Source organism: Doryrhamphus excisus, chromosome 4 (assembly GCF_030265055.1).
Source record: "Doryrhamphus excisus isolate RoL2022-K1 chromosome 4, RoL_Dexc_1.0, whole genome shotgun sequence".
Lineage (NCBI taxonomy): Eukaryota > Metazoa > Chordata > Actinopteri > Syngnathiformes > Syngnathidae > Doryrhamphus > Doryrhamphus excisus.
The window spans coordinates 15,169,083-15,194,320 of record NC_080469.1 but is presented as its reverse complement, the minus strand read 5'-3'; the positions used below and the strand labels follow the sequence as shown (position 1 = coordinate 15,194,320).

The following is a 25,238-nucleotide window of genomic DNA, read 5'->3' as shown; positions in this document are numbered from 1 at the left end:
CAAATTAGAGCAACAAAATTGCTCAATGTTATTATTCAGTGGATTCTTGTTGCTAGGCAGAAATCACAGGTCACAGTCATTTGTGCCCCATAGGCCAATTAAAAATGATAAGTAGCCTACAAACCACGCCCAGACAGTGAAAGGAACAGGAAGTGTTTTAACTGACAAGCTTTACAAGAATTAATCTAAAAACGTCACTATAAAGCTTATAAACCAATAATACTATCGACTTTGAGACAGGTCTATTTTATATATTAAAAAATCGATAGATATGCCATATTGTCATACAACTGTCTTTAGTCTTTAGTGTGTGTAATGCTCACAGTTAGTAAGAAGGAGGGGGCATTGTGGCGGAGGGGTACACACCGCGCATCTGACCTTCTTGCGTTGACAGCCGTGTGAAAACCCCCAACCCCAAAACTTTTGACACTGTCTCTTTGTGAGTTTCATTTTAGGACAGTATCCAACTGTATATTTTATTCCAATGTAACACAACAGCAAGCTGTTCACACACGCACAAGCACGACTGCCGGGTGCGCTTATGTGGACTAGTTTTCTCAGCGGAGGTGCTTATTGTGCCTCCTGACTGACGTAGGGGTCTGTGAATGGGATCAGCAGTAGCGGTGTTAGAGAGTGTGTGACTCCTACCACTCCTCTCTCTTACTTCCTCCAACATCATCTTATTCCGCTTTTGGGGACGTTTTCTTAGCGGCCACTAACAAGTGCACCTCCAATTTCTCCTTGTTGCCCCCCCTTTCCCCTTTCCTTCCTAGTAGAGGACCCTTGTAGCAGAGAAACGTCCAGAATGGCTCAGATACTGCCCATACGATTCCAGGAACATCTGCAGGTAAGGAGAAAAGCTTCATGAAATGTGTCTCTCACTCATTTTTTGCTGCAGTTCTTCGCCCTTGTGTCCGCACACAGACGGCACATGGCGCATTTAAATGGGAATGTGAAAAGAGAGCTGCGGGCTGTTGCTCAATATAGCCACAGGCCTGCTTTAGCCAAGGATGACTTGGAGAAATTGAACACTATGCAGATCCACATCGTCTTTTTTTTTTACCTGCTTCAGGTGGTGGTAATGGTAGAAATACACCACTGCCATTTGCACTGCAGGCGTCACTGCAGTCACTTGCTGTGTTTTGACACTTGCCGGTCCTGGCTCAGCTGTTCGTCTTCTCGTTGAGACATGAAGGGTCCTCAACGGCTTCCATGTTGTTGCCATGTCCTGTAGCATGCTTATGAGCTTGCAACCGCTGCTACCCACATATGGATTTTGGAATAAACAATGTTTTGTATCTCAAGGAGATGTGTTATGTCCATCCATCCTCTTGTCCTAATAAGATGACCTGCAGCCAATCTCAGCTGACTTTGGGTGAGAGGCGGGATACCCTGGATTGGTCACCCAGAGAAACCTATGCACACTTACATTTATCAGTGAAATCAGTTCCTTCTCCCCACTTAGCGCCACCATATTTAAATAGTTGTGCCTGAGTTGGGATATAGAAAAAGAAAAGAATATGCAGCCCCCTGAATTGCAAGGCATATTTTATTTAATATCCTTGTCCTTTCGAAGATAATCCCTATGCCCCATGTTGCCAGGGAAAGAGCACAGTGAAAGTGGCTGTTGCATTAGAATACATAAAATAAACAAATTCCCCCCTGGCTGTAATGAGGAAGAAAGCTGCATTTATTGCAGTTAATTGGTTCCAGAGCCACCTGTGATAAGTGAATTTCTGCAAAATAGCATCCAATTTTAATAAATGGAATGTTTTCATAGTTAGAGCATAGAAACTTTGTTTCTCTCTGACCTTCTGAAAACTGTTTTTAACATTATTAGAGCCCTGTAGACATGAAATAACATCACTATAGTCACCTTTACACTCGTGTTACCCAATATAGTAGATATAATAATAGAAAATAAGCCAACTTAAATCATATAAGGTAGACTCACATGTTAGCATCAACAGCGTCATCTTTTATCTTTTATAGTCTCGTCAGAGCAATGTTACTGATACCTAGAGACCAGTGTAGAATACTACTCTATTTCTTAACCACTGTTCGTGGTTATGAAGAGACTAACGGTGCGCTTCAATGGCTTTATTAACAAGCAGCATGTGTCAAACATACATTTGGCTTGCACTATATTGCTGTCTTGGGTGTATGTCCCACATACACTCACTCCCCCGCAGTCTAGAATATGGTGAATAATGACTCATCCTGCTCGTTCACTTTTTTCCCTGCACACGTCTGCAGAATTGCGCTCGTGGTTTTCTTGCAACTTTGTACTCTGGATCATTTAGCGCTGCAACCTGAAGATATAACATAACTGCATAACTGTTCGTCTAGTTAGTGATGTCTACTCAGTTTACTTGTGGTACAACGTAATCATAGGTGGTACCAACCAGTTCTTGGATAATAGAGTGGTCTCCTTTGATAAACAGATAAAAAGACAAAGATCTTTTATCATGAAAGGACGTTTAAAGAACTTAGAGAGAATACGTTTTTTTTCGGTTGAGCACGTTACACGTGTTACACGTTCAAATCTGTCAGTAATGCCACAGCAGTGAAGTTTCAAGGTTATGTGCTTCTTTTTTTATCATCATAGGACTGGGAGTGTTTAGCATTTTCATTCTTCACAAATTGTGATTGGTTAATGAATTGCCATCTGTCGCTTTAATACAGGAACTAGAATGAGCACAGATCATAGTAAGGCCGAAGAATCCTTGAATCAGTTCCAAATCGTACATTCATTCATTCATTCATTTTATACCGCTTATCCTCACAAGGGTCGCGGGGGTGCTGGAGCCTATCCCAGCTGTCTTCGGCCGAGAGGCGGGGTACACCCTGGACTGGTCGCCATCCAATCACAGGGCACATATAGACAAACAACCATTCACACTCACATTCATACTTATAGAGTCGCCAATTAACCTAGCATGTTTTTGGAATGTGGGAGGAAGCCGGAGTACCCGGACAAAACCCATGCATGCACAGGGAGAACATGCAAACTCCACACAGAGATGGCCGAGGGTGGAACTGAACTCGGGTCTCCTAGCTGTGAGGCCTGCACACTAACCAAAAAAGTGTAATTTCGAGCCACCCAGGGATAGCACCTTTCCATAATGCCACAACAGTCAAAAAAAGACATGGTGTTCTCCGCTTGGACCTCTTATGAAACAAAGTGCCACTTGAACAGTGTGGGATTTAAAAGAAGAAAGAGATAGTTATTTAGCTGCCCTCTGTGGAGGAACTATTTCCACCATGACGTCCCATAGCAAGTCCCCCTCTGCTTGGTGTTTTGTTGCCAAAAACTTGGTGACGTATCCCCCTACCACCTCCCCTCGTCTCTTGCTCGTTGTTATGGTAACAGCAGGCAGTGAAATGGCCTTTCACAAGAAGAAGCACAGAGCCCCTCTCACTCCCGCCCCCTTCCTCTGGCCAGCAGCCCCACTTTTGCCAGCCAAAGATCCTTTATCCACCAAAGTATGACTACTTGCAGGCTAGTAGGCTCCTTCCGCAGTGATGCTTGTTGATGGAGGCTGTGTGCTGGTCTGGGTTATGAGTTCAAAAGTGCACAGTGTTGGGCTTGGGAGGGTAAATCAGCTCCAAGAAATCCCTCTGTGGCACAGTCATGCACCCCTGTGAACAAAGTTGGCTCCAGCAGAGTAAAAAATGCTTGGAATCTCAAAATGGGGGACTTTGGGCCTCAAGTTGTTTAGCATTTTTTGTGGTCTGGTATTTACAGCCGTCTGGGTCGTAGTGCTGAGGTGAAACGTGGACCCTGACTTCTTTCCACCAAAAAGACCCTAATGCTAGTGTCGTGTGACTAATGTGCATATTGTTTTTTTTTGCATATTCTTGCATATTGGGTTAGGGATGAGTGAAGTTAACATCACCTCTTGGCTAAAGATCAGTAGTGAGTTGGTGCTGTCCTGGGAACCACTTACGTATGAGAGCCAGGAGGTGGAGCTTGGTGAACTAAAAGCAAAGAACTGGTGCTGGCTTCAAACTAGCCAGCTTCGTGGACAACTGGTGAGTGAGGTACTCACTGGTGCCTTTTAGACTGTCTTGGAAGTGAAATGTGACTAGACATGTTCTTCAAGTACACAAAGTTGTGAGGTGTGAAGTTCCTCTCCAGCATCACCCTTTAGTTTCGCAGTAGCTTGCAGCTGAATGTATGTGACATCACTTTCCCCCATCAAACACCAGATAGCATCAGTGGACAGTCTTGTAAAATTCCCTCCAGCTCCAAACCATCAGTGTCAAGTTGAGCGCCAAGTTAACCTGCAGCTTTTGCGGCGGCATTAGCACAGATGAAACAGTGCCACTGTGTCAAACCAGCGGATGTGCTGTACAAGACAAGGTCAGCAAATTGCATCAGGGTTCTCCTCCTCAGGATGTTGAGGAAATGTTGATTTCATCACGTTCGTGACTAACAGGATACTCTGGGATGTTTAGGGAGCATCTGTGCTCAGTCACCTAACTCAATCACAAATGCCCAGAAAGTCATTCATAAATTTTGATTCATTAGGACTCCCGGTGTTGTCAGTGCCCCTTTCAGACACAGATTTATAACATATTATTTAGAGAATATTTTCATACACACCCGATCTTGCAGGAAACATCTGATTCAAAATCAATTGTACTGCAGGGTGACCACTGCAATGCAAATCTAATTGGAGTTTGGTAATGGTATAGTAAATTTCACACATGTTTCACAAGTTGCATTCAGGAACATCATTTGGTTACTACACTTGTACAATTCAACATACCTGGAAATTAGTAGAGAGAAGCCTATCTTATTTAATCCTACCCCTTCTCCATGTCTCAGGGATTACTGTTCCCTTTTTGGGTTTAACATGTACACATACTACATTTATATTATAGTCTTTTACCTCATAAATGCTTGTTCCGGTACTTCAACTGACTCATATCGGTGCATTGTTCGAGTGCCGTACTCAATTGGTTCCATAATTTTGCTAATATAGAGTCAATGTTTTTAGAGCTCTCACAGTTGAATTTCAGCTGTGTTCAATCTGCCTGTGCTCCAAAGCTTCCACAGAGCATCCACCCAGTCTGTGACTCACCAGATCCCATCAACGTTGTATCATGCCTTTTTGTGATTCTCGTTTAATGTGTTTGGGATCGTTTAACAGCAGCTGCTAGAAAAGGGAAGGTCCAACATGTGTGTGCATGTGTGAGGGTGTATCACTCTACGTGGTTTCTGGGTCACGTGCCACTGGAGGTTATAGCTGAGGTGTGATTTTTGGTTTGGAATGGTCTGTTCAAAGAGGATGTGGAGGATTGTGGGGGGTGTTTCTTGTGGTGAGTCACTCACTCCACCCGAAACCATTGGTTACCAAAGACCCGTTCTTACTGGAATTTAGCACACCAGCTTCCTTTTCTTCTCTTCGGTGCCCTCTCGGTAGGATACTGTGCTGTATCTTGAGGCTCCTCATACTCTTCTTGTCATCCGTTATCTTTATTGCCTCTCTCCACCACCCACAAATCGTTCTGGCACTCCAAAAGCGATGCAGCATATGGCTGTAATCCTCCCTCAGGTCTTGTCCTTGGCTTTTGAAGGAGCCTATTGCTTGTACTCCCCATGTTGCACAATGAACTAGGCCTCAGTACTATGATGGGTATTTGTCTTATTGTATGTTAAAGGTGCTATCCTGCTTTGTCTTCAAACTACACTTTTTTTTTCCAACAACAAAAAAAATCTAAGAACCCACCACCGGATAGCAGAAGTGATTTCACTTACTACTGTCTGGTATTCATATAGTAAATGTCCATGGTACTTTCACATACATACTGTACAACAGCAATCCTTTTACACATTGTATAGCTTCAGAATTATGGAAAGTCTCTGTGACAGCAGCCTTTTTTCAAAGAAAGAAAGGCTTTCAGAAGGTTTGAAATTAATTTATGTATTTCTACGTGAATCAGCTATTTTCCATTGTTTTCAAAATACTTCCAGAGATTTACAACTGTATGGAAAGAAACATACTATTGTAAACTGTGTGCCTATTTTCCCCTGGCTTTCATGTTTGTCTGAACACCAATACATCTTTTAGGAACATAAGGCCCTATGAAACGCGTTTAATTGTTTTCAAAATTAGTTTTTTTTCTGCAGCTGAAGGTGGCGTTACTTGGTGTAGTAGTCAGCGTATGCTAGCATGAACAACAGTTTCTAAGGCGAACGCCTCAGCCACATTGTGGGAATATTTCTGTTTTAAACACAATGAACAAGTTGAGCACAGATGAACACAGACGACTAACACAGTTAAAAAATACAGATGGAGGTGACTCTGTCTCCGGCGCTTTCGTTCTGACAGTCAACTATCGAAGTGCAAAATTTCATGCCAGGCCTAATTGAAGGTGTATGCTGTCTTTGCTATTTTGGAAAAATCGGTCCAAAAATGGAATTGGCAGGTCAGTCTTTTTGGGGTTGTTGCCATTTGTTGGTTTGCTACAAGGCCTTAGTGGTCTCTGGCTAGTATTACTTTGATTAATGTTCGTTTTGATATCCATTCATCCATCCATCTATTTTCTATGCCGCTTATCCTCATTGGGGTTGCTAATGAGTTCTTGTATTATCTAATATTAAAATTATTCATTCATTAATAAACAAAGTGTGCAAATTACACAAAGAATGTGTGACAACATGGTCATCACCCCATCAAGACTAAGCACAATGATGAGTTCAGGTACCAGAATGACGAAATTATGTTTTCCAACTCTAGCTGCAGAACCTGGGCGTGAACCCAGCCAACATCGGGTTCAGCTATCTGACCATGGAGTCGGACAAGTTCATCTGCATCAGAGAGAAAGTGGGTGAGCAGAACCAGGTGGTGATTGTGGACATGTCCGACCCCACAAACCCCATCAGGAGACCCATCTCTGCTGACAGCGCCATCATGAACCCCACTAGCAAGGTCATTGCCTTGAAAGGTGAGCGTCATATTTAGTCTGCTGCACTGCTGCGATGGAAGTTGTGGCTTTATACCAAGAACAATATTTATGTTTTTATATTCAGAATCACGGTGTCTGCATGTTATTCATGTAGCTTTAGCCTGAATAGATGAATCCACTGGGAATGTTGTGGGAATATCACGTTCAAGTAGTGACTAATGTTCTAATGTCATTAGTGTCAAAAACTAAATCAAGATTGACGCTGAGTGCACTCAGTTCGACTGCCTGAATGTACAAAAGTATTCGTGCAAATTGATTTTGTGCCACACAGAGCGAAAACACACGCATTAATCAGGAAGATTCGCCAATAATGCTCCTTTTCTTATTTACCCTCTCCCTCTCATCTGTTTTGGTCTGGTCTATCTCATCTTGACTGACTTTTTTTCTGCTTTCTCTCCCCGGCTTTCTGTCATTTCCCAGACGGTGAGTTGCTATCTCTATGTCTATGTCTGCCCGCCTGACGCTCTGTTGTGATGATACAGTAAACTTAACGCTCACATAAAAGCTTCCAAAATACCTTTCTCAAGTTCACAGAGCTATTTTGGCGTCCAATCAATCAAAAGGCAGACAACTGTTTAGGAAAAACACACACACGCAAACACACTGGATGCACTCTGCCTCAACATAACCTGTTGGCACTAGAGAACTAACGTGTGTTAGCATGACCTGATGTGTGCTGCTAGAGTGAATGTCTGGTATGCGTTATCAGAGATTATACACCCAGAAGAATGAGCACACTGTCACACTGTTCTCCAGCAATCACCTGAGTCATAACCTGACCTCACCTGCATGGTGGGTAATGCTAGTTGATGCTAGTAATGCTCGAAACATCACTTTGAAAACCCTGTTTACACCAATGTCCAGCGGTTGGAGTTAAATGTATGAATTGTATATATTGTGTAATGTAACCGTTGATTTTTTTTGAAAATTAAAGGCTTTTAAGTCCGCCTTATGGTGTGGAAAATTCGGTAAATTATTATTTATTGATGAGTGAATTTATTAATCGTTCCTTTTGAAATGATTAATTTCAAATTAATTATTAATTAATTATTATTAATTATATTAATAATGAGATGAATTTTTTAACCCCTGACCACTACCATTGTTGTATTGGTCATTTGAGACTGAATCAACAGTGCCGTTGCAGCCAAAATCCACAAAATCCTACCTAAAATGTTCCCTACTTGCAAAAGAGTCAGCTCATCAAGCTCTGAGAGACAAAGAAAAAGGACCATTTCATTTCACAATGAATTGAATAGCTGTCTGCTTTGCCTGCTTATTGACCGGATCTCTTACTGCGCCACCCCACAGCCGCTAAGACTCTGCAGATCTTTAACATCGAGATGAAGAGCAAGATGAAGGCTCATGCGATGACAGAGGAGGTCACGTTCTGGAAGTGGATATCGGTAAACACCGTCGCCTTGGTGACGGATGCAGCTGTTTATCATTGGAGCATGGAGGGAGATTCCCAGCCGAGCAAAGTATTCGATCGGCACGCCAGTCTGGCAGGATGTCAGATCATTAACTACAGAACTGACGAACAACAGAAGTGGCTGCTGCTGATAGGGATTTCTGCACAGGTAACCGTGCACTTATTCACAAAAATGTCCTGTAGAACAAGTGGAATGTTTGCCCAATCCGGGATTCCTTATCTGCATTCTGATAGTGTCCATTCTTCGTTATTTGGGTAGATATTCATTCAGGAAGTCTCAAGGGATGTAAATACTGAATAAACAATGAAACTGGATGTCTAGCAGATGATATTTTATTGGTTACTGTTTCAAAGAGCAGGAAGAGGAGATTCTGCAATTTACTGTAGATTATCTGATGTTTCTGTCTGCTTGTCCTTGCAGCAAAATCGCGTGGTCGGGGCAATGCAGCTGTATTCTGTTGAGAGAAAAGTGTCTCAGCCAATAGAAGGTCACGCTGCTGCATTTGGGGAGTTCAAAGTGGAGGGCAACGGCAAACCCTCCACCCTTTTCTGTTTTGCTGTGCGCTCCCAAGCTGGGGGGAAGGTTAGGCTCTTTGAATATTGCAATAAGTCCATAACAAACAATTGTTTTATTATTAACATTTCTACCACTATTTGTATGACTGTGCATTTTCTTTACTGTGGTTTTAATGTGTTGAAAATTCATCCAGCTGCACATCATTGAAGTGGGTCAACCAGCTGCAGGAAACCAGCCATTTGCTAAGAAAGCAGTGGATGTGTTTTTCCCCCCTGAGGCCCAGACAGACTTTCCTGTAGCTATGCAGGTACATAGTCAAAGTCTACGCTAATGCAGCTTTTCCACTGCATAGTGCCACTGCGGCTTAGCTCTACTGTTGTTTATTTGAGAGGACACTGTGGGCAGCAAGAAAATGGAGAGCTGCAGCAAAGTGGAGACAATGGAATCTAATATTACCAGCAGTTTTCCATGCTTAAAACTACTACTTGCGACTAGACAAAGTACCTGGTAGTACTGGCATCAATCTTGAGTAGAGCTGTACCATGTACCATGCAGTGGAAAAGGGAGTTTGGGTCACTTTCAGTATTGAGTGGTTTACCTGTTTCCTCTCAGATTGGAAGTAAACACGGTGTGATATATCTAATCACCAAGTATGGGTACATTCACCTGTACGACCTGGAGTCAGGAGTATGCATCTACATGAATAGAATCAGCGCTGAGACAATCTTTGTCACATCCCCTCATGAAGCCAACTCTGGAATTATTGGTGTCAACAAGAAGGGACAAGTGAGGGACTATATCATTGTCATGATGCAATTTATTATCTCAAAAACACATTTAATTATCCTTCTTAGACCTATAGTATTTATCCTATGCCTGTATAGGTCTTGTCGGTATGTGTTGAAGAAGAAAACATCGTCAACTATGCCACCAACGTCCTCCAGAATCCTGACCTGGCGTTACGGATGGCCGTGAGATCCAACCTTGCTGGCGCTGAGGAGCTATTCGCCAGGAAGTTCAACACAATGTTTGCCCAAGGAAGTTATTCAGAGGCAGCAAAGGTGGCTGCATCGGCACCCAAGGTTGGTCTAAGTGCGCCTCCAAATTAATCTTTATCGAGATTATTTCCTCGATTTTAGGATTTTTTTTATGATGCAAACACAGAAAAGTACTACTGATGGAAAAGGGGAAACGTGTCATGATGACCATAGAGTTGTAAATGGAACTTGTAGTAGTGTTAGTGTAGTGAAGAGACTTGCTTTCCAATCACACGTCGGCTCCGTGGGGTAGTTAGTCCCTCATTTTCATTGTGAGTATGAAAGTTATTTTTTTCCGGTTTTAATATATTTAAATTACTTTTAAATGATTGGTCTTTGGACTTGATCAACTGTTTTTTCTTTCTTCCATCTTTTCACAATGTTTCTTATTCGAGTCCAATTCTTCTACGCCTCACTCAGGGTGTTTTGCGGACAGCAGAGACCATCCGTAAATTCCAGAGTGTGCCAGCCCAACCAGGTCAGGCATCTCCACTGTTGCAGTACTTTGGCATATTGTTAGACCAGGGTCAGTTAAACAAATTCGAGTCCTTGGAGCTTTGCAGGCCTGTCCTGCAGCAAGGACGCAAGCAACTCCTGGAGAAGTGGCTGAAAGAGGACAAGGTAAGACTGGACGTACAGGTCCTTATTAGGGGTGTCACGAGACACACAAGATTGTTTTTACAAGACAAGATTTTTCTTAAAGTACAATGAAAAAAATCTAACAAATATATAACAATATAATGCAATTTACTCATGTAATTTTTATTACGGTGTCTGTATGCTACCGGCCCTGCCTCCACCCACAGCGACAAAATGACACAAAAAGGGCTCACTCTATTCAATCTAGGGTGCTGAAACCATTGCCTTCCTGTTTGGACACGAGGAAATGACATGCATGCACATGGCAATATATTGAGGGCGGCAAAATTTTCAGTTATTGTGTAAATCTATAATGAATGAATAATAATTATTAATAGTTTATTATCGTCCCAGGCCGAGTGACCTCAAAACATTTATTTATATATATATATTACAAGAAATCTTGTCACGCAAGATATTGTGACATCCCTAGTCCTCATTTTTCAACATTACGTATATTCATCTTATAACATTTTTCTTTTTAAGCAACATTTTTTGTTAATTGTGTGTTGCAGTTGGAGTGTTCAGAGGAGTTGGGAGATCTGGTGAAAGCGTCTGACCCCACCCTTGCTCTTAGTGTGTACCTCAGAGCCAACGTCCCCAACAAGGTCATTCAATGCTTTGCTGAGACCGGCCAGTTCCAGAAGATAGTACTGTATGCCAAAAAGGTAACTGCCTCACTGCTACCAATGCATGCTGAGTGTACACTCAGTCACAATGTAATGTAATACAAGTGGGCATATCTGCATGTTATGACTTGTAAAATTCCCTCAACCCAACCTGCTTCACTTCCATAGGTTGGCTACACTCCTGATTGGGTGTTTTTGCTGAGGAATGTGATGCGTGTCAATTCAGACCAGGGACTGCAATTTGCCCAGATGCTGGTCCAGGATGAAGAGCCACTGGCCAATATCAACCAGGTAAAGCTGTCATCTCCTCACTCATACAAATACCCCTTCGCACTGAGCACATCTGCACGTTGCGCGCAAACAAATAACACAGCCAATATGGGAACCTCTATCTGTTGTTATTCCAGATGTGGCAGCAATGCCAGGAATTCACTGAGTCCTCCTTTTTCAAGCCACACCACATCTTTGCTTAGTTCCAGATACTCTCAGTTAATTGGTTTCTTGTGCGAAGCAAGTCCCCAACCCAATTTCATGTCGGTAGACTTACTTTGGTATCTGGAAAGTTTTCAAGACGTTAAAGTTTAACAGGGCAAGTGGTTAGCACGCAGGCTTCACAGCTAGGAGACCCGACTTCAATTCCGCCCTCTGTGTGGCGTTTGCATGTTCTCCCTGTGCATGTGTGGGTTTTCTCCGGGTACTCCGGTTTCCTCCCACATTCCAAAAACATGCTAGGTTAATTGGCGACTCCAAATTGTCCATAGGTATGAATGTGAGTGTGAATGGTTGTTTGTCTATATGTGCTCTATGATTGGCTGGCGACCAGTCCAGGGTATACCCCACCTCTCGCCCGAAGACAGCTGGGATAGGCTGCAGTATCCCCTGTGACCCTCGTGAGGATAAGCGGTAGAAAATGAATGAATGAAATTTCACACTCAAGATCAATTTCTCCTGCCTTGCACACACAATTGGGCTAATATTTCACTTTGCTGGGCTCTGCAGATGCCAATGTTACGACTCTGATGCAGACATTTTTGGTCACAATGTAATTATATTTGGAGGTATTATTTATATTTTTTAGTTTGGATCTCATTTGTTTCTGTAGGTGAATTACTGCCACCTATTGGACTTTAGTGGAATATCTCCATGTACAGTGTGAGCACATATCAAATGTATGCTTTGACTAACTTGTTCAGTGTGTTGACTACTTCTCAGTAGGTCATTCTCATAGATAGTAACTAACTGTGCCTTTTCTGTACTGTTGCTTGTAGATTGTGGATGTGTTCATGGAAGGAAACCTGGTCCAGCAGTGCACCTCTTTCCTGTTGGATGCTTTAAAGAACAACCGTCCAACCGAAGGCCACTTGCAGACACGCCTGCTTGAGATGAATCTCATACATGCGCCACAGGTCAACATCCTGATGCAGCTATTGTTAGCATTAGCCACGATTTGCTTTAACCATGTCTGCAACAATCTTTACAGGTGGCAGACGCCATCCTGGGGAACCAAATGTTCACACACTATGACCGCGGACATGTTGCTCAGCTATGTGAAAAGGCGGGCCTTCTGCAGAGAGCTCTCGAGCACTACACTGACCTTTATGATATCAAACGAGCTGTGGTGCACACTCATCTTCTGAACCCTGAGGTACTCCTAATGTTTAACTACTTCTTTTTAGATGTGTAACACCTAAACCTTTTACATGTTTTTCCAATTCTTCTTACAGTGGCTGGTGAACTTCTATGGCTCCCTGTCAGTGGATGACTCCTTGGAATGTTTGAGAGCCATGCTGTCGGCGAATATCCGACAGAACCTACAGCTTTGTGTACAGGTGGCGTCCAAGTATCACGAGCAGCTGGGGACTCAGGCTCTCGTGGAGCTCTTTGAGTCCTTCAAGAGTTACGAGGGTGGGTTCACAGTTCATACTATGTGTCTAGGACTTGTTGGTAATTGTCAGAGCTAGCTTATGTAATTCCTCCCTCTCTTCTGTTTCTATCCAAGGCTTGTTTTACTTCCTTGGCTCGATTGTGAATTTCAGCCAGGAGCCCGACGTTCACTTCAAGTACATCCAGGCAGCCTGCAAGACTGGACAAATCAAAGAAGTGGAAAGGATCTGCAGAGAGAGCAACTGTTACGACCCAGAGAGGGTGAAGAATTTCCTCAAGGTGAAACATTTCTCAATTTATTCAATTATCATTCAACAATACACTGGTTTAAATCTATCATGTCGGACTTGCCATGCACTCTTGTACAGTATCTAAGGCAGTGTAATACAGTATAATCAGTATAACATTAGTGACGCCTAGTGACAAGAATACTACATATGACTTATCTTTTAATATTTTTTCACTATTATTAGGCCATAGTCAACCCTGAAACAACAATTCTTCATTTAAAAAAAAAAAAAACAAGGTGGAGTGATGTTCGAACCGCAGTGTAATGAGGCATGACTGTAAAAGTTTTGCACTGAAACTAACACAATGTTTCTCCCCTGACTAGGAAGCCAAGCTGACAGACCAGCTTCCTCTTATTATTGTCTGTGACCGCTTTGACTTTGTCCACGATCTGGTACTCTACCTCTACCGCAACAGTCTGCAAAAATACATTGAAATTTACGTACAGAAAGTAAGTGACAGTCATCTACTTCACTATTTTTTGCGCGTTTGTGGTCATCAAATATTGTTGAATGTCATCAACTACTCTCTTCTCAAAGGCTTTATACATTTGGAGTAAACACAGAAAGTATTGCATTTGTTCAAAACAAACCTTATTACAAGAACCTGATTCTTTTATATTTTTTACTTACATTTTGAGTTCAATTCCACCCTCGGCCATCTCTGTGTGGCGTTTGCATGTTCGCCCTGTGCATGCGTGGGTTTTCTCCGGGTACTCCGGTTTCCTCCCACATTCCAAAAACATGCTAGGTTAATTGGCGACTCCAAATTGTCCATAGGTATGAATGTGAGTGTGAATGGTTGTTTGTCTATATGTGCCCTGTGATTGGCTGGCGACCAGTCCAGGGTGTACCCCGCCTCTCGCCCAAGCTGGGATAGGCTCCAGCACCACCCACGACCCTCCTGAGGATAAGTGGTAGAAAATTAATGAATTTTGAAAAACAATTGTATGATGTCTTGTGAGACACATTGTGGTTGTCCACAACCATGCATTTCTATTTAAATTATACTACATAAAGCAATTTTATGGTCTTTTATATAAACAATAATGAACATTTCCCACATTTCTGTTTTCAGGTTAACCCCAGTCGATTACCAGTAGTAATAGGAGGCCTACTGGATGTGGACTGTGCTGAGGATGTCATTAAGAACTTGATCATGGTGGTCAGAGGACAGTTTTCCACTGATGAGCTTGTAGAAGAGGTGGAGAAGAGAAACAGGTAAGTAAAAGGCATCTGTTTGTCCAACAAATGCCACCTTGACACTTGCATAGATTTTGCCTCGCATTGAAGACAAGTTTGCACACTGTTTATGCATAAGTTACACAGGATGCATGCAATTCGTGAGCAAAAATAGGGCACATTGGCACAAAATGCCACACTTGTCGTCGTACACTAGACATAAACAGTACTTGAATTTGGCAAGTACTTGCCACTTCTTCCTCATAGTTGGCTTGGTGTACAGTGCAGAATATTTAAATGAGCTGGCAGCCATGAACTGGAGGTCTTTTTCCTAAACAGTACTTGCCAAATTCAAGTACTGTTTATGTTTAGTGTACGACGTAGTATGTGTGACTCGCCTCGTGCCGACCGCTCTGGAAGACCAGGAGAGAAATCGGAAGAAGAAGGCATATCCCTAACTAGAAAAAGTAAAGTGAGGGAATGGCTGACACTGATGCTTTGTGTTGGCAGTGACAAATCACAATAGTGTAAAATATCTAATAATATACGATCTCATTAATAATGAATTAATCTTATTTTCAGAAATTGATGAATGCAGTTAAGGGCTGCACTGCGGGCGAGTGGTTAGCGCGCAGACCTCACAGCTGGGAGATCCGAGTTCATCCCACCCTCGGCCATCTCTGTGTGGAGTTTGCATGTTTTCTGGGGACTCCGGTTTCCTCCCACATTCCAAAAACATGCTAGGTTAATTGGCGACTCCAAATTGTCCATAGGTATGAATGTGAGTGTGAATGATTGTTTGTCTATATGTGCCCTGTGATTGGCTGGCGACCAGTCCAGGGGGTACCCTGCCTCTTGCCCGTAGACAGCTGGGATAGGCTCCACTGTAAGAACCCACAACTTTTCACTACCGAAACTGGAGCCATTATATTTTTCATTTGCTATCCAGGTTAAAACTTCTTTTGCCCTGGTTGGAGTCGCGTATCCATGAGGGGTGCGAGGAGCCAGCCACCCACAACGCTCTGGCAAAAATTTACATCGACAGCAATAACACGCCTGAGCGCTTCTTGAAAGAGAACCCGTTCTACGACAGCGCCGTGGTCGGACGCTACTGCGAGAAGAGGGACCCCCACCTGGCTTGCGTGGCTTATGAGAGAGGCCAGTGTGACATGGACCTCATCAAGGTGAGTACTTGTAATAACACTGTAGTCCATGTATAAAACTGTGTATAGCCCTCACATTCGGCAACCATAATATTATATCTTCTCTGGAGACATACTTGGCCACTCCATCACCTTCACCTTCAGCTTGCTCAGCAAGGCACTTGTCATCTTGGATGTGTGTTTTGGCTCGTTGTCATGTTGGAAAATTGCCATACAGTAAGGGATTATGCTCTGCTTCAAAATGTCACAGCCCACAGTGGAATTCATTCCCTCAATGAACCACAGTTCCTTATCCAGGCAGCATTCATGCATGGTATTTTCACTGGAATCGTAAACCTATACAGTTAGCCCTCGTTTATTGCGGTGGTTCCAAACCCGACCGCGATAAGTGTATTTCTGCAAAGTAAGATTCTATATTAATACAATTAATATTTTTTGAAAGAAAATTATTTTTTTAACCATTATTATAGCCCTGTAGACATAACATAACACCCCATAGTCATTGATAATGCGCACGCTATAGGATCCAGTTAAAGGATTGTCCCTTGATGATATACTCTACTATATTAAAAATGCTTGCTGAAATGTGAGGGGTATACTCACTTTTGTGATACTGCAAATAAGAAATTGTGTACAAATGTTTTTTTAGGTGTGCAACGAGAACTCGTTATTCAAGAGCGAGGCTCGGTATTTAGTACGGCGGAAGGACCCAGAACTGTGGGCCAATGTGTTGGAAGAAAACAACCCCTATAAGAGGCAGCTCATCGATCAGGTCAGTTTTCCTCTGACTTGCCTGAAGTGGTTGATGGTTTTTAATTCATCAAACTTAACTACATAGTTTGCTTCTTGCTTTTGGTCATTTCAGGTGGTACAAACTGCATTGTCTGAGACCCAGGACCCCGAGGAGGTATCGGTCACCGTCAAGGCATTCATGACTGCTGACCTGCCCAATGAGTTGATTGAACTGCTGGAGAAGATCGTTCTCGATAACTCTGTTTTCAGTGAACACAGGTGCAAATTACTTACTTCCACATTTGAATAATTTACCGTAATTTTGAAGATGTTCAGTAATCTTATTTGTTGTGTTCTCATTCTCCAGAAACCTTCAAAATCTGTTGATTTTGACTGCCATCAAGGCGGACCGTACTCGCGTGATGGAGTATGTCAATAGGCTTGACAACTACGACGCCCCAGACATTGCTAATATTGCCATCAGCAATGAACTCTTTGAGGAGGCTTTTGCCATTTTTAAAAAGTTTGATGTCAACACGTCAGCCATACAGGTAGTTGGATAATTTTTTAAGCAAAATTCTCTACTTCAGAGTCCTTATATTGCATCCCAAATTGGAACAAAACACAGTACTGGTACCATGGTGTGTTGAGTACTTGCTTATGCATTACATGATTAAACCGGTGACATGTATAATAAAGGAAGCAGTTTGACTCCGGGGGCGGATTTCAGCAAAGATTCATTATGGCGACCTTTACCGCAAATTAGTTTGAGCATCTGTCTTCTCACAACAATGATGCCGAAGACACTTAGGCTGCATTCCAGACTACAGAATTACAGAATATCCAAGGTGCAACCTTTTAAGCGTTCCAGTGGAAAGTAAACAAAAAGCTTGGGTGACAACCGCAATAAGTGTCTTTAACACTGGGTTGTGAATATAAGAATATAATATACCTACAGTACGTTTTCAGCAACCTTTCCCTTCTTTAACGTTTCACCAGATAACTTAGTTTACAGTGGAAACAGCTACAGTATCTATTTTCATCAGTTTAAATTAATCTTTCCTTGGTAGGAAGGTCTTGACTTCCCGGTTGTCTTTAATGCAGCATTACTTGTGTGGACCACTCACGGTTTTAAATTGTGTGACACTGATGCAACAATGCATCTCATCTCATTGACTACTAGGCTATACTATAAATATGTAATTGTATAATTATCTTTATTCTCACCTGCTTGGTCTTAGGTTTTGATAGAACACATAAGCAACCTGGATCGGGCCTATGAGTTTGCAGAGCGTTGCAATGAGCCTGCAGTGTGGAGCCAGTTAGCCCGGGCCCAGCTGCAAAGAAACCTGGTTAAAGAGGCCATCGACTCCTACATTAAAGCAGTGGACCCCTCAGCCTATATGGAGGTTGTCAATGCTGCCAGCAAAAACGGTAAGCCTTTTGATTTTTTTTTTTTTTTTTGGCATGACTCTCCAGCTTTTTACCACACTCACCTTTGAGGTGCTGTTTTGCAGACAACTGGGAAGATTTGGTTAAATTCCTGCAGATGGCTCGGAAGAAAGCAAGGGAATCTTATGTGGAGACAGAGTTGATCTTTGCTTTGGCTAAAACAAACCGACTGGCTGAGTTGGAAGAGTTTGTCAGCGGGCCCAACAACGCTCACATCCAGCAGGTAAGATAAAGAACATATACATGTAGAGTGCCTGCAGTGATTTGAGTAAACAGAGTCTAGGGTGAGCAGAAAAACTCCACAAAATTTGCTACAGGAAATTAGTTTTTCAGGGAGTGGGGGAGGCCCCAACTGTATTGTATTCCCTGAGGGGGGAGATTTCCCGATTACACATAAATCCTTGCATAATAATCCTTACATTAGTGACATGAACAATGTGCATTTAATATGATAATGACGTGCACTGTTCCTCTGCAGGTGGGTGATAGATGTTACGAGGAGGGAATGTACGAGGCCGCTAAGCTCTTGTACAACAACGTGTCAAACTTTGCTCGGCTGGCATCCACATTAGTGCACCTGGGAGAATACCAGGCCGCTGTGGACAGTGCCAGGAAAGCCAACAGCACACGCACTTGGAAGGAGGTACCTGGCATGCCAAGAAACTCTTCAAGTTGTCCATGTCCTGTATGACACAACTTCTTTCTATCCTCCCTCTGTCCCCTAGGTTTGTTTTGCCTGTGTGGATGGTGAGGAATTCCGGCTGGCGCAAATCTGTGGACTCCACATCGTGATCCACGCCGACGAACTGGAGGACCTGATCAGCTACTATCAGGACCGTGGCTACTTTGAGGAGCTGATTGCTCTGCTGGAGGCGGCGCTGGGCCTGGAGCGGGCACACATGGGCATGTTCACTGAGCTTGCCATCCTCTACTCCAAATTTAAGACTCAGAAGATGAGAGAGCACCTAGAGCTATTCTGGTCCAGAGTCAACATTCCGAAGGTGAGAACGTCACCACTCCCAAGAATGCTGATGCTGAATATGCATATATGTATACACTATGTATAATATTATTGTAGCTGTTGTGGCGTAGCACTGCACTGCGTTGTACTGAGTCAGGAGCATCACTCAGTATGATGTAGGGCTGTTCTACACTAATAAAACTGCTGGTAAGCACAATAATCAACAAGTAACAAATCTGACTGAATGGTAGGCAGACTTATTGATCTAACTTTAGTAGAAGATGCTTTTAAATTGTATTAAACACAAAACATCTCATGATAATTGTCTGCTTGCTTACTAGGTCCTGCGTGCAGCTGAACAGTCCCACTTGTGGGCCGAGCTGGTTTTCCTTTACGATAAATACGAGGAGTACGACAATGCTGCCATCACTATGATGTCTCATCCGACTGAAGCTTGGAAGGAAGGCCTATTCAAAGACATCATCGCAAAAGTAAAACTGCAGTGTCTGGCTGAGCTTCTTCTTCTTCTTGACATTTTATATTTTTTTTCTTTTGAACATGCCTGCTATGTCTTTTTAGGTGGCCAATGTGGAGCTGTACTATAAATCACTTTCCTTCTACTTGGACTACAAGCCTCTCCTGCTCAATGACCTGCTGACCATTCTGTCTCCACGACTGGATCACAATCGAGCCGTCAACTTTTTTACCAAGGTAATATAATATCACAAAATATTTATACTGTAATACACACATTCTAATAACTTTTTTTTTTTTACAAAAAGCAAAGACTTACCACCAATAGTATAACTCGTTACTTTGTTTTAATCAAGTCAAGCGTTGACAATGGAAATCAAAATCAGTCAAATAAATTCACTATTAAACTACACAACAACAGTGACTCGGAGGGAGCGAGAATCAAATTGCCCACCTTTCAGTTTCTCGACGAGCCGCTCTACCTCCTGCCCCCATGTAAAATATAGGCGCTATGGTCTGATAGCATGATGGGCTCAAACACATCCATCAATTCATTTTCTACTGCTGATCCTCACGAGGGTCACAGGCATGCTGGAGCCTATCCCAGCTGTCTTCGGGCGAGAGGTAGGGTACACCCTGGACTGGTCGCCAGCCAATCACAGGGCACATGGAGAACATATGGACAACTGGAGTACAACTGGAGTACCCAGAGAAAACCCACGCATGCACGGGGAAAACATGCAAACTCCACACAGAGATTACCGAGAGTGGAATCGAACTCCGGTCTCCTAGCTGTGTGGCCTGCATGCTAACCACTCGTCCGCTGTGTAGCGTATAGAAATGTTATAATTGTTTATTTTAATGTACACTCTGTGCAAAAAGATTGTTTCCTTTCACCAGTTACATAAATATTGTGATGTATTGTACATGTTCTTATACTATAACATGTAAATTATTGTATAATTTCTGTATCTTTTATATTGTAGTCATTGGCCGATTTGTTGGTTTTTCCTCTATATGAAATATAATTTTGTTATTATATTTTTCTCCTTACCAGGTTAACCAACTGAAGCTGGTAAAGCCTTACTTGAGGTCTGTGCAAAATCACAACAACAAATCCATTAATGAAGCACTCAACAACCTGCTGACGGAGGAGGAGGACTACCAGGTCTGTCAGTCATTCTCTTACGTCATTGCTTTGCCTTTTATCCCCTTAAATTGGGACACACTATCATCTGTTCTGGCATCCCGATAGAGTCCATTAGATGGCGCTGCCGAGGTTCAGTTACAATAGTTACAATGGTGATCCGGTTTCTATTTGCAGCCATTCAGCTCTGAATTTTGTGTTCTTTTTGTCCTCTGTATTCCTGACCCTGTTTCCCACAGGGTCTGAGAGTATCCATCGACGCCTATGACAACTTTGACACCATCAGCCTTGCCCAAAGGTTAGAAAAACATCAACTGATTGAGTTTCGACGCATTGCTGCTTATCTGTACAAGGGCAACAACCGATGGAGACAGAGTGTGGAGCTCTGCAAGAAGGACAAGCTCTACAAGGTGAGAGGATAACGGAGGGGTAGTGAATGCCGTGTATATACTGGCTTGATGATTGAATTAATCACACTTGTTCTGTCTTTCCCAGGATGCAATGCTGTACGCTGCAGAGTCCAAGGATGCTGAGCTGGCAGAGACTTTGTTGCAGTGGTTCCTGGAGGAGGGCAAGAAGGAGTGCTTTGCCGCCTGCCTCTTCGCCTCTTATGACCTGCTGCACCCAGACGTGGTGCTGGAGCTTGCCTGGCGTCATAACATAGTGGACTTTGCCATGCCCTATTTCATCCAGGTCATGAGAGAGTACCTCACAAAGGTGAGACCTCAATTCAAGTGTGCATTTTTAAACAGTGTCTATATACTTATTGCGTTAAATACTATATTTTTCTCAGAAGCATTTCTTGTAGAACCTGTTGCTTCAAGTGAGAAGCAGAATGTACGTATTGAACACATTTGTGTTACAGACATATGAAAATGAGACAATGGCTTTCGTTTTGTAGTAAATTCAACTAAGTCTGATAAAGTTCCAAAATGCAGACCCACGAGGTCACTTGAGGTCATCTCTTTGGTTTTTTTTTTTTCCAGGTTGATCAGTTTTCGGCGAAGGTGACGGTCTCTGGCCCCCTCTTTTATATTTCTCTTATGTGTTCTGTCTTCTGCTGTTGTAACTGCTCTCTGATCTTTTTGGTCTCTGATGTAGTCGTAACATAGCATGGGCTGTAGACTGATTATGTTCTAACTAGTTGTGATAATAGTGTGTGTTGGCTTTTGTTTTGCTTCAGCACGAAAACAACAAGTTTTACAATTACAGCCAGTAATTACAGTTTTTACTGTTTTTGCAATTACAATTAGCAAACAACAGTAGTCCGTTTAACCTATACTGTAGCATTCTGCAAAATCAAGTGCCCACACATTGCTGACTCAGTGTCTGTGATTTTTGAGTGTGACGAGTAAATAACGTGTTATGGGGCCAAGGAAAGTTGCAAGTGCGAGAGAAACACTACACAGGATGTACAGGAAGTCTGCATCAACACTAAGTTCCCTCAATTTATAATTTTGCATTGTTTTCTGCATATAAATCTATAGTTATTTTGTATAAAATTATTTTTTTAAATATTTTGGGGTGTCTGGAAATTGGATTTAATTAGATTTACATTATTTACTATGGGAATAATTGTCGTCTGACTTTTTGGAATGAGCAAATGACGAAAACTGAGGTTTCACGGTGCAGCAGTGTCTCATAATTGGAATTATAGAATTAGAGGAAGAATATGCTTTAAAACAATTGCACCCAGCTGTCATCAAAGGACATGTTTCAAGCAGTTAAGTTCTCATAAGCGGAATCAACTGCTAATGTTATCCACTAGCTAGCCATTAACAAGGGTGTAGTGTTTTTGTTGACCATCGATTTTCTATGTCGCTATTCCAGTTGTCTTTGGGCGAGAGTGACTGGTTGCTGACTGGTCAGCAGCCAGTCACAGGGGACATATAGATAAACATTAAATTTTGGGATGCAAACATGCAAACTCCACTCAAATATGCCCAAGCGGAGAATGATGGTGATGGTGACAGTTTAACCCTGCTTTTCTGTTATCTTCTGTGGCCAAAATTGGTTTTGAAAGTCTCAGCACCAGTATCCCAAAACAGGTTTCACTGTGAATATTCAGCAGAGATGTATATTCATTCAAGTATTGCAAGTTCATAAACTTTTGCAAGTGAGTAGAATTTACAATGGGGTTGAATAATTTTTAGTGCAACTGTTACAACCGCCTCTTGATGCTAGGAACTAAAGCCGTCACACCATCTTTCTCAGGCACAGGATTAGTCTCTTCTGGCCTAACAGTTACCTCTCACCTTTCTAACTCCTCTCTGGTGATGCTGCATATAGTGTTATTTGTGTGTGTATCTGTGTGTTTAATAGTAATAATAATTCAGACTCACTGGGAATACTAGCATTGATGGTATTATGAGAGACCCACTGATCTGCCTCATGTCAGACTTGTTACTAAGAATCATGAACTGTCTCCCCTGTGCAGAGTAAAACACTAACTCCACATGCTTTGTGGCCAAACGTTGATGCTGTATGAAATATTGTACAAAGATGATAATGTTTGCGTGTGATTGACACTGTCTGAGAGTTAGTAAGTCTGCAATATATTGTTCTTAGATTTGTATCACTGTCAATATTTTTTGCAGTGTTTTAGTACTGCATCATTTTGTAACAAATGTAATATTTGCATGACTTTTTTTAAAGTGAATACTGCTCTGTGGTGCCCTTAGGTCGACAAACTGGAGGTGGCTGAATGTGAACGGAAGACGGAAGAGGAGGTGACAGAGCCTCAGCCCATGGTGTTTGGTAAGTGCACAACGCTCTCATTACTCACTTTTTTCCCCACTTATTTTTTTTTTTTGTGAGAGCTATAGGGTCAAAATAGGTATTTCCCAGGACGTCCGTAGTTAGCGAGCTCATCAATTGTTTTATTGTGCTAGAATGCACAGAAAAGGGAAATAAATATGTGCTCATGTTTCATAAGGATTGTGAAAGGAAACGTACACAAAACTGTGGTGAGACCAGCCATGTTATTTGGTCTAGAGACTGAGCAAAAGACAGGACGCAGAACTTGAGGTAGCAAAGATGAGGATGCTGAGGTTCTCATTGGGAGTGACCAGGATGGATAGGATCAGGAACGAGTACATGAGAGGGACATTAATATATTGCTTTTTAACCAAGTAAAAATATATTGAAAAAAATGTCAGAATAATATGACCTCACTGTGTTTGTGTGTGTGTATGTTCAGGCCAGCAGTTGATGTTGACCAACTCTCCTGCTCCAGTGACCCCCCAGGCGCCGTACGCAGGCTACAGCTACCCGGCCAACGCGGCGGGCTACCCTGCTCAACCCGCCTACGGCTTCCCCATGTAGACGGATCGGGGACGTCCACTTCCTCCTGTTGCGTGTGCACACACTTTAGGGGGTCAGCTGAAGCGAGCTGCTCTGGGTGTCTTGAACTTTTAAACCTCACATGCAAATCAGGCGCCACACCACTTCAGTGAAACTGCAATAAGCCCCTCCCTCCTCCTTTCTCCACACCCTGTTTCAGCCTTCTTCAATGTTGAGGGATGGTATCAACCCTGCCCTTCTCCTATTTGGAACATAATAGTGCACTGAAATGCAGAGCATGACGTCACCACCGCCCTTTTGCTCTTACATGTTGACTTTCACCATCACAAGTCCTGCAACATCAGCCTTACATTTGTACAACATGGGCTTAGTTTGTTCTCATTGTATTCCACGCAAGTCACGCTCTGCATAGAGAGACTGTTACCGTGCAATAGCTTTCTTTTCTCCTTTCACACAGATTGTTTCCAAGCAAGCCCATGTTGTTTATGTGCTGTGTGTTTGTTTGTGTGTTTGTGTGTGTGTTCAGCCTCTCGAGCCTCAGAGCGACTCGTCACAAAGCCATGAGACACTCAACAGTTCCACTCCCTCCAGCTGCAAAGCCTTTTCACAACAGTCTGAATCCTGATCCGTTGCAAAGTTTCAAACAGTTGAAAGGGTTAATCATAAACGCTATGTGCTGCAGTCTGTGCATGCGCTGCCAAACTAAAATGCTGCAAGCAGGAGCACAATTTCAGTTTCACTCAGAAGTATATTAAGTATTAATAATGGAACTTTGTCATCTGACTAACAAAACATTTGCGGATGGATGTATGGAGGAGGAGACAATTTGCTCCTGTCCTGGTGCCAGTCGAATCAACAGTAATTGTACTGAAAGCAGTGTGTAATTTAAGATATATATTGAAATATCTAACTAATCAAAAGAATTATTATGGAACACCGTATGTATTGTCTATATTGTGTTGTTGTAGTCTTAAAAGCATAATGACATTTTTGTAAGAAAATGGGACAAAATGCAAAAAACAGGTTATTAAATGCTTTTTAAAGCATGCGTTGCTTCTTTATTTCCTTCCTGAAACATAAAAGCTCTCATTTTATCTACAAAATCAAGAACACATTTTTAACACAATTTGGGAGATTTTGTTATCAGTGCATGTTACAAGTCAGGTCACAATATTAGAAACACACACAAGACAAATACAAGAGCTACAGATATGTCAGGGAGGGATGTAGAACAACTGTAATACTGAGAGCTGTTTCTAATATTTTGATTATCATCATGATTGATAATACAGTATTTAAACATGAATGTTATTAATTACAGTTGCTATGTTATTGTATTTAGCCAGGATCATGATGAACTTCTAACATATACATTGGTTTTACATGCTAAAAGTATAGGCCAGTACAATTCAATAATAACA

At 42.3% G+C, this 25,238-nt stretch overlaps 1 protein-coding gene across 2 annotated transcripts; it reads left to right on the top strand.

Moving 5' to 3' along the window:
* The first annotated feature begins 584 nt into the window (after nt 1–584).
* On the top strand, nt 585–24,842 carry cltcl1 (clathrin, heavy chain-like 1). 2 transcript variants are annotated; one of them, XM_058070943.1, is made up of 32 exons: nt 585–847; nt 6,750–6,957; nt 8,290–8,558; nt 8,832–8,993; nt 9,121–9,234; nt 9,540–9,713; nt 9,812–10,009; nt 10,385–10,585; nt 11,119–11,271; nt 11,401–11,523; nt 12,501–12,638; nt 12,713–12,877; nt 12,957–13,137; nt 13,232–13,395; nt 13,730–13,855; nt 14,482–14,624; nt 15,535–15,769; nt 16,398–16,520; nt 16,614–16,759; nt 16,848–17,031; nt 17,722–17,914; nt 17,998–18,155; nt 18,411–18,575; nt 18,658–18,933; nt 19,235–19,384; nt 19,473–19,604; nt 20,425–20,535; nt 20,754–20,924; nt 21,010–21,231; nt 21,501–21,527; nt 23,196–23,271; nt 23,714–24,842. In XM_058070943.1, exons 1-32 carry the CDS (start codon nt 806–808, stop codon nt 23,836–23,838), a joined length of 5,055 nt encoding a protein of 1,684 aa, XP_057926926.1. In that variant the 5' UTR covers nt 585–805; the 3' UTR covers nt 23,839–24,842. The 2 variants fall into 2 exon arrangements, with proteins under 2 accessions (XP_057926926.1, XP_057926927.1); XM_058070944.1 differs by lacking the exon at nt 21,501–21,527 and having other exon boundaries at nt 586–847.
* The last annotated feature ends 396 nt before the right edge of the window (nt 24,843–25,238 follow it).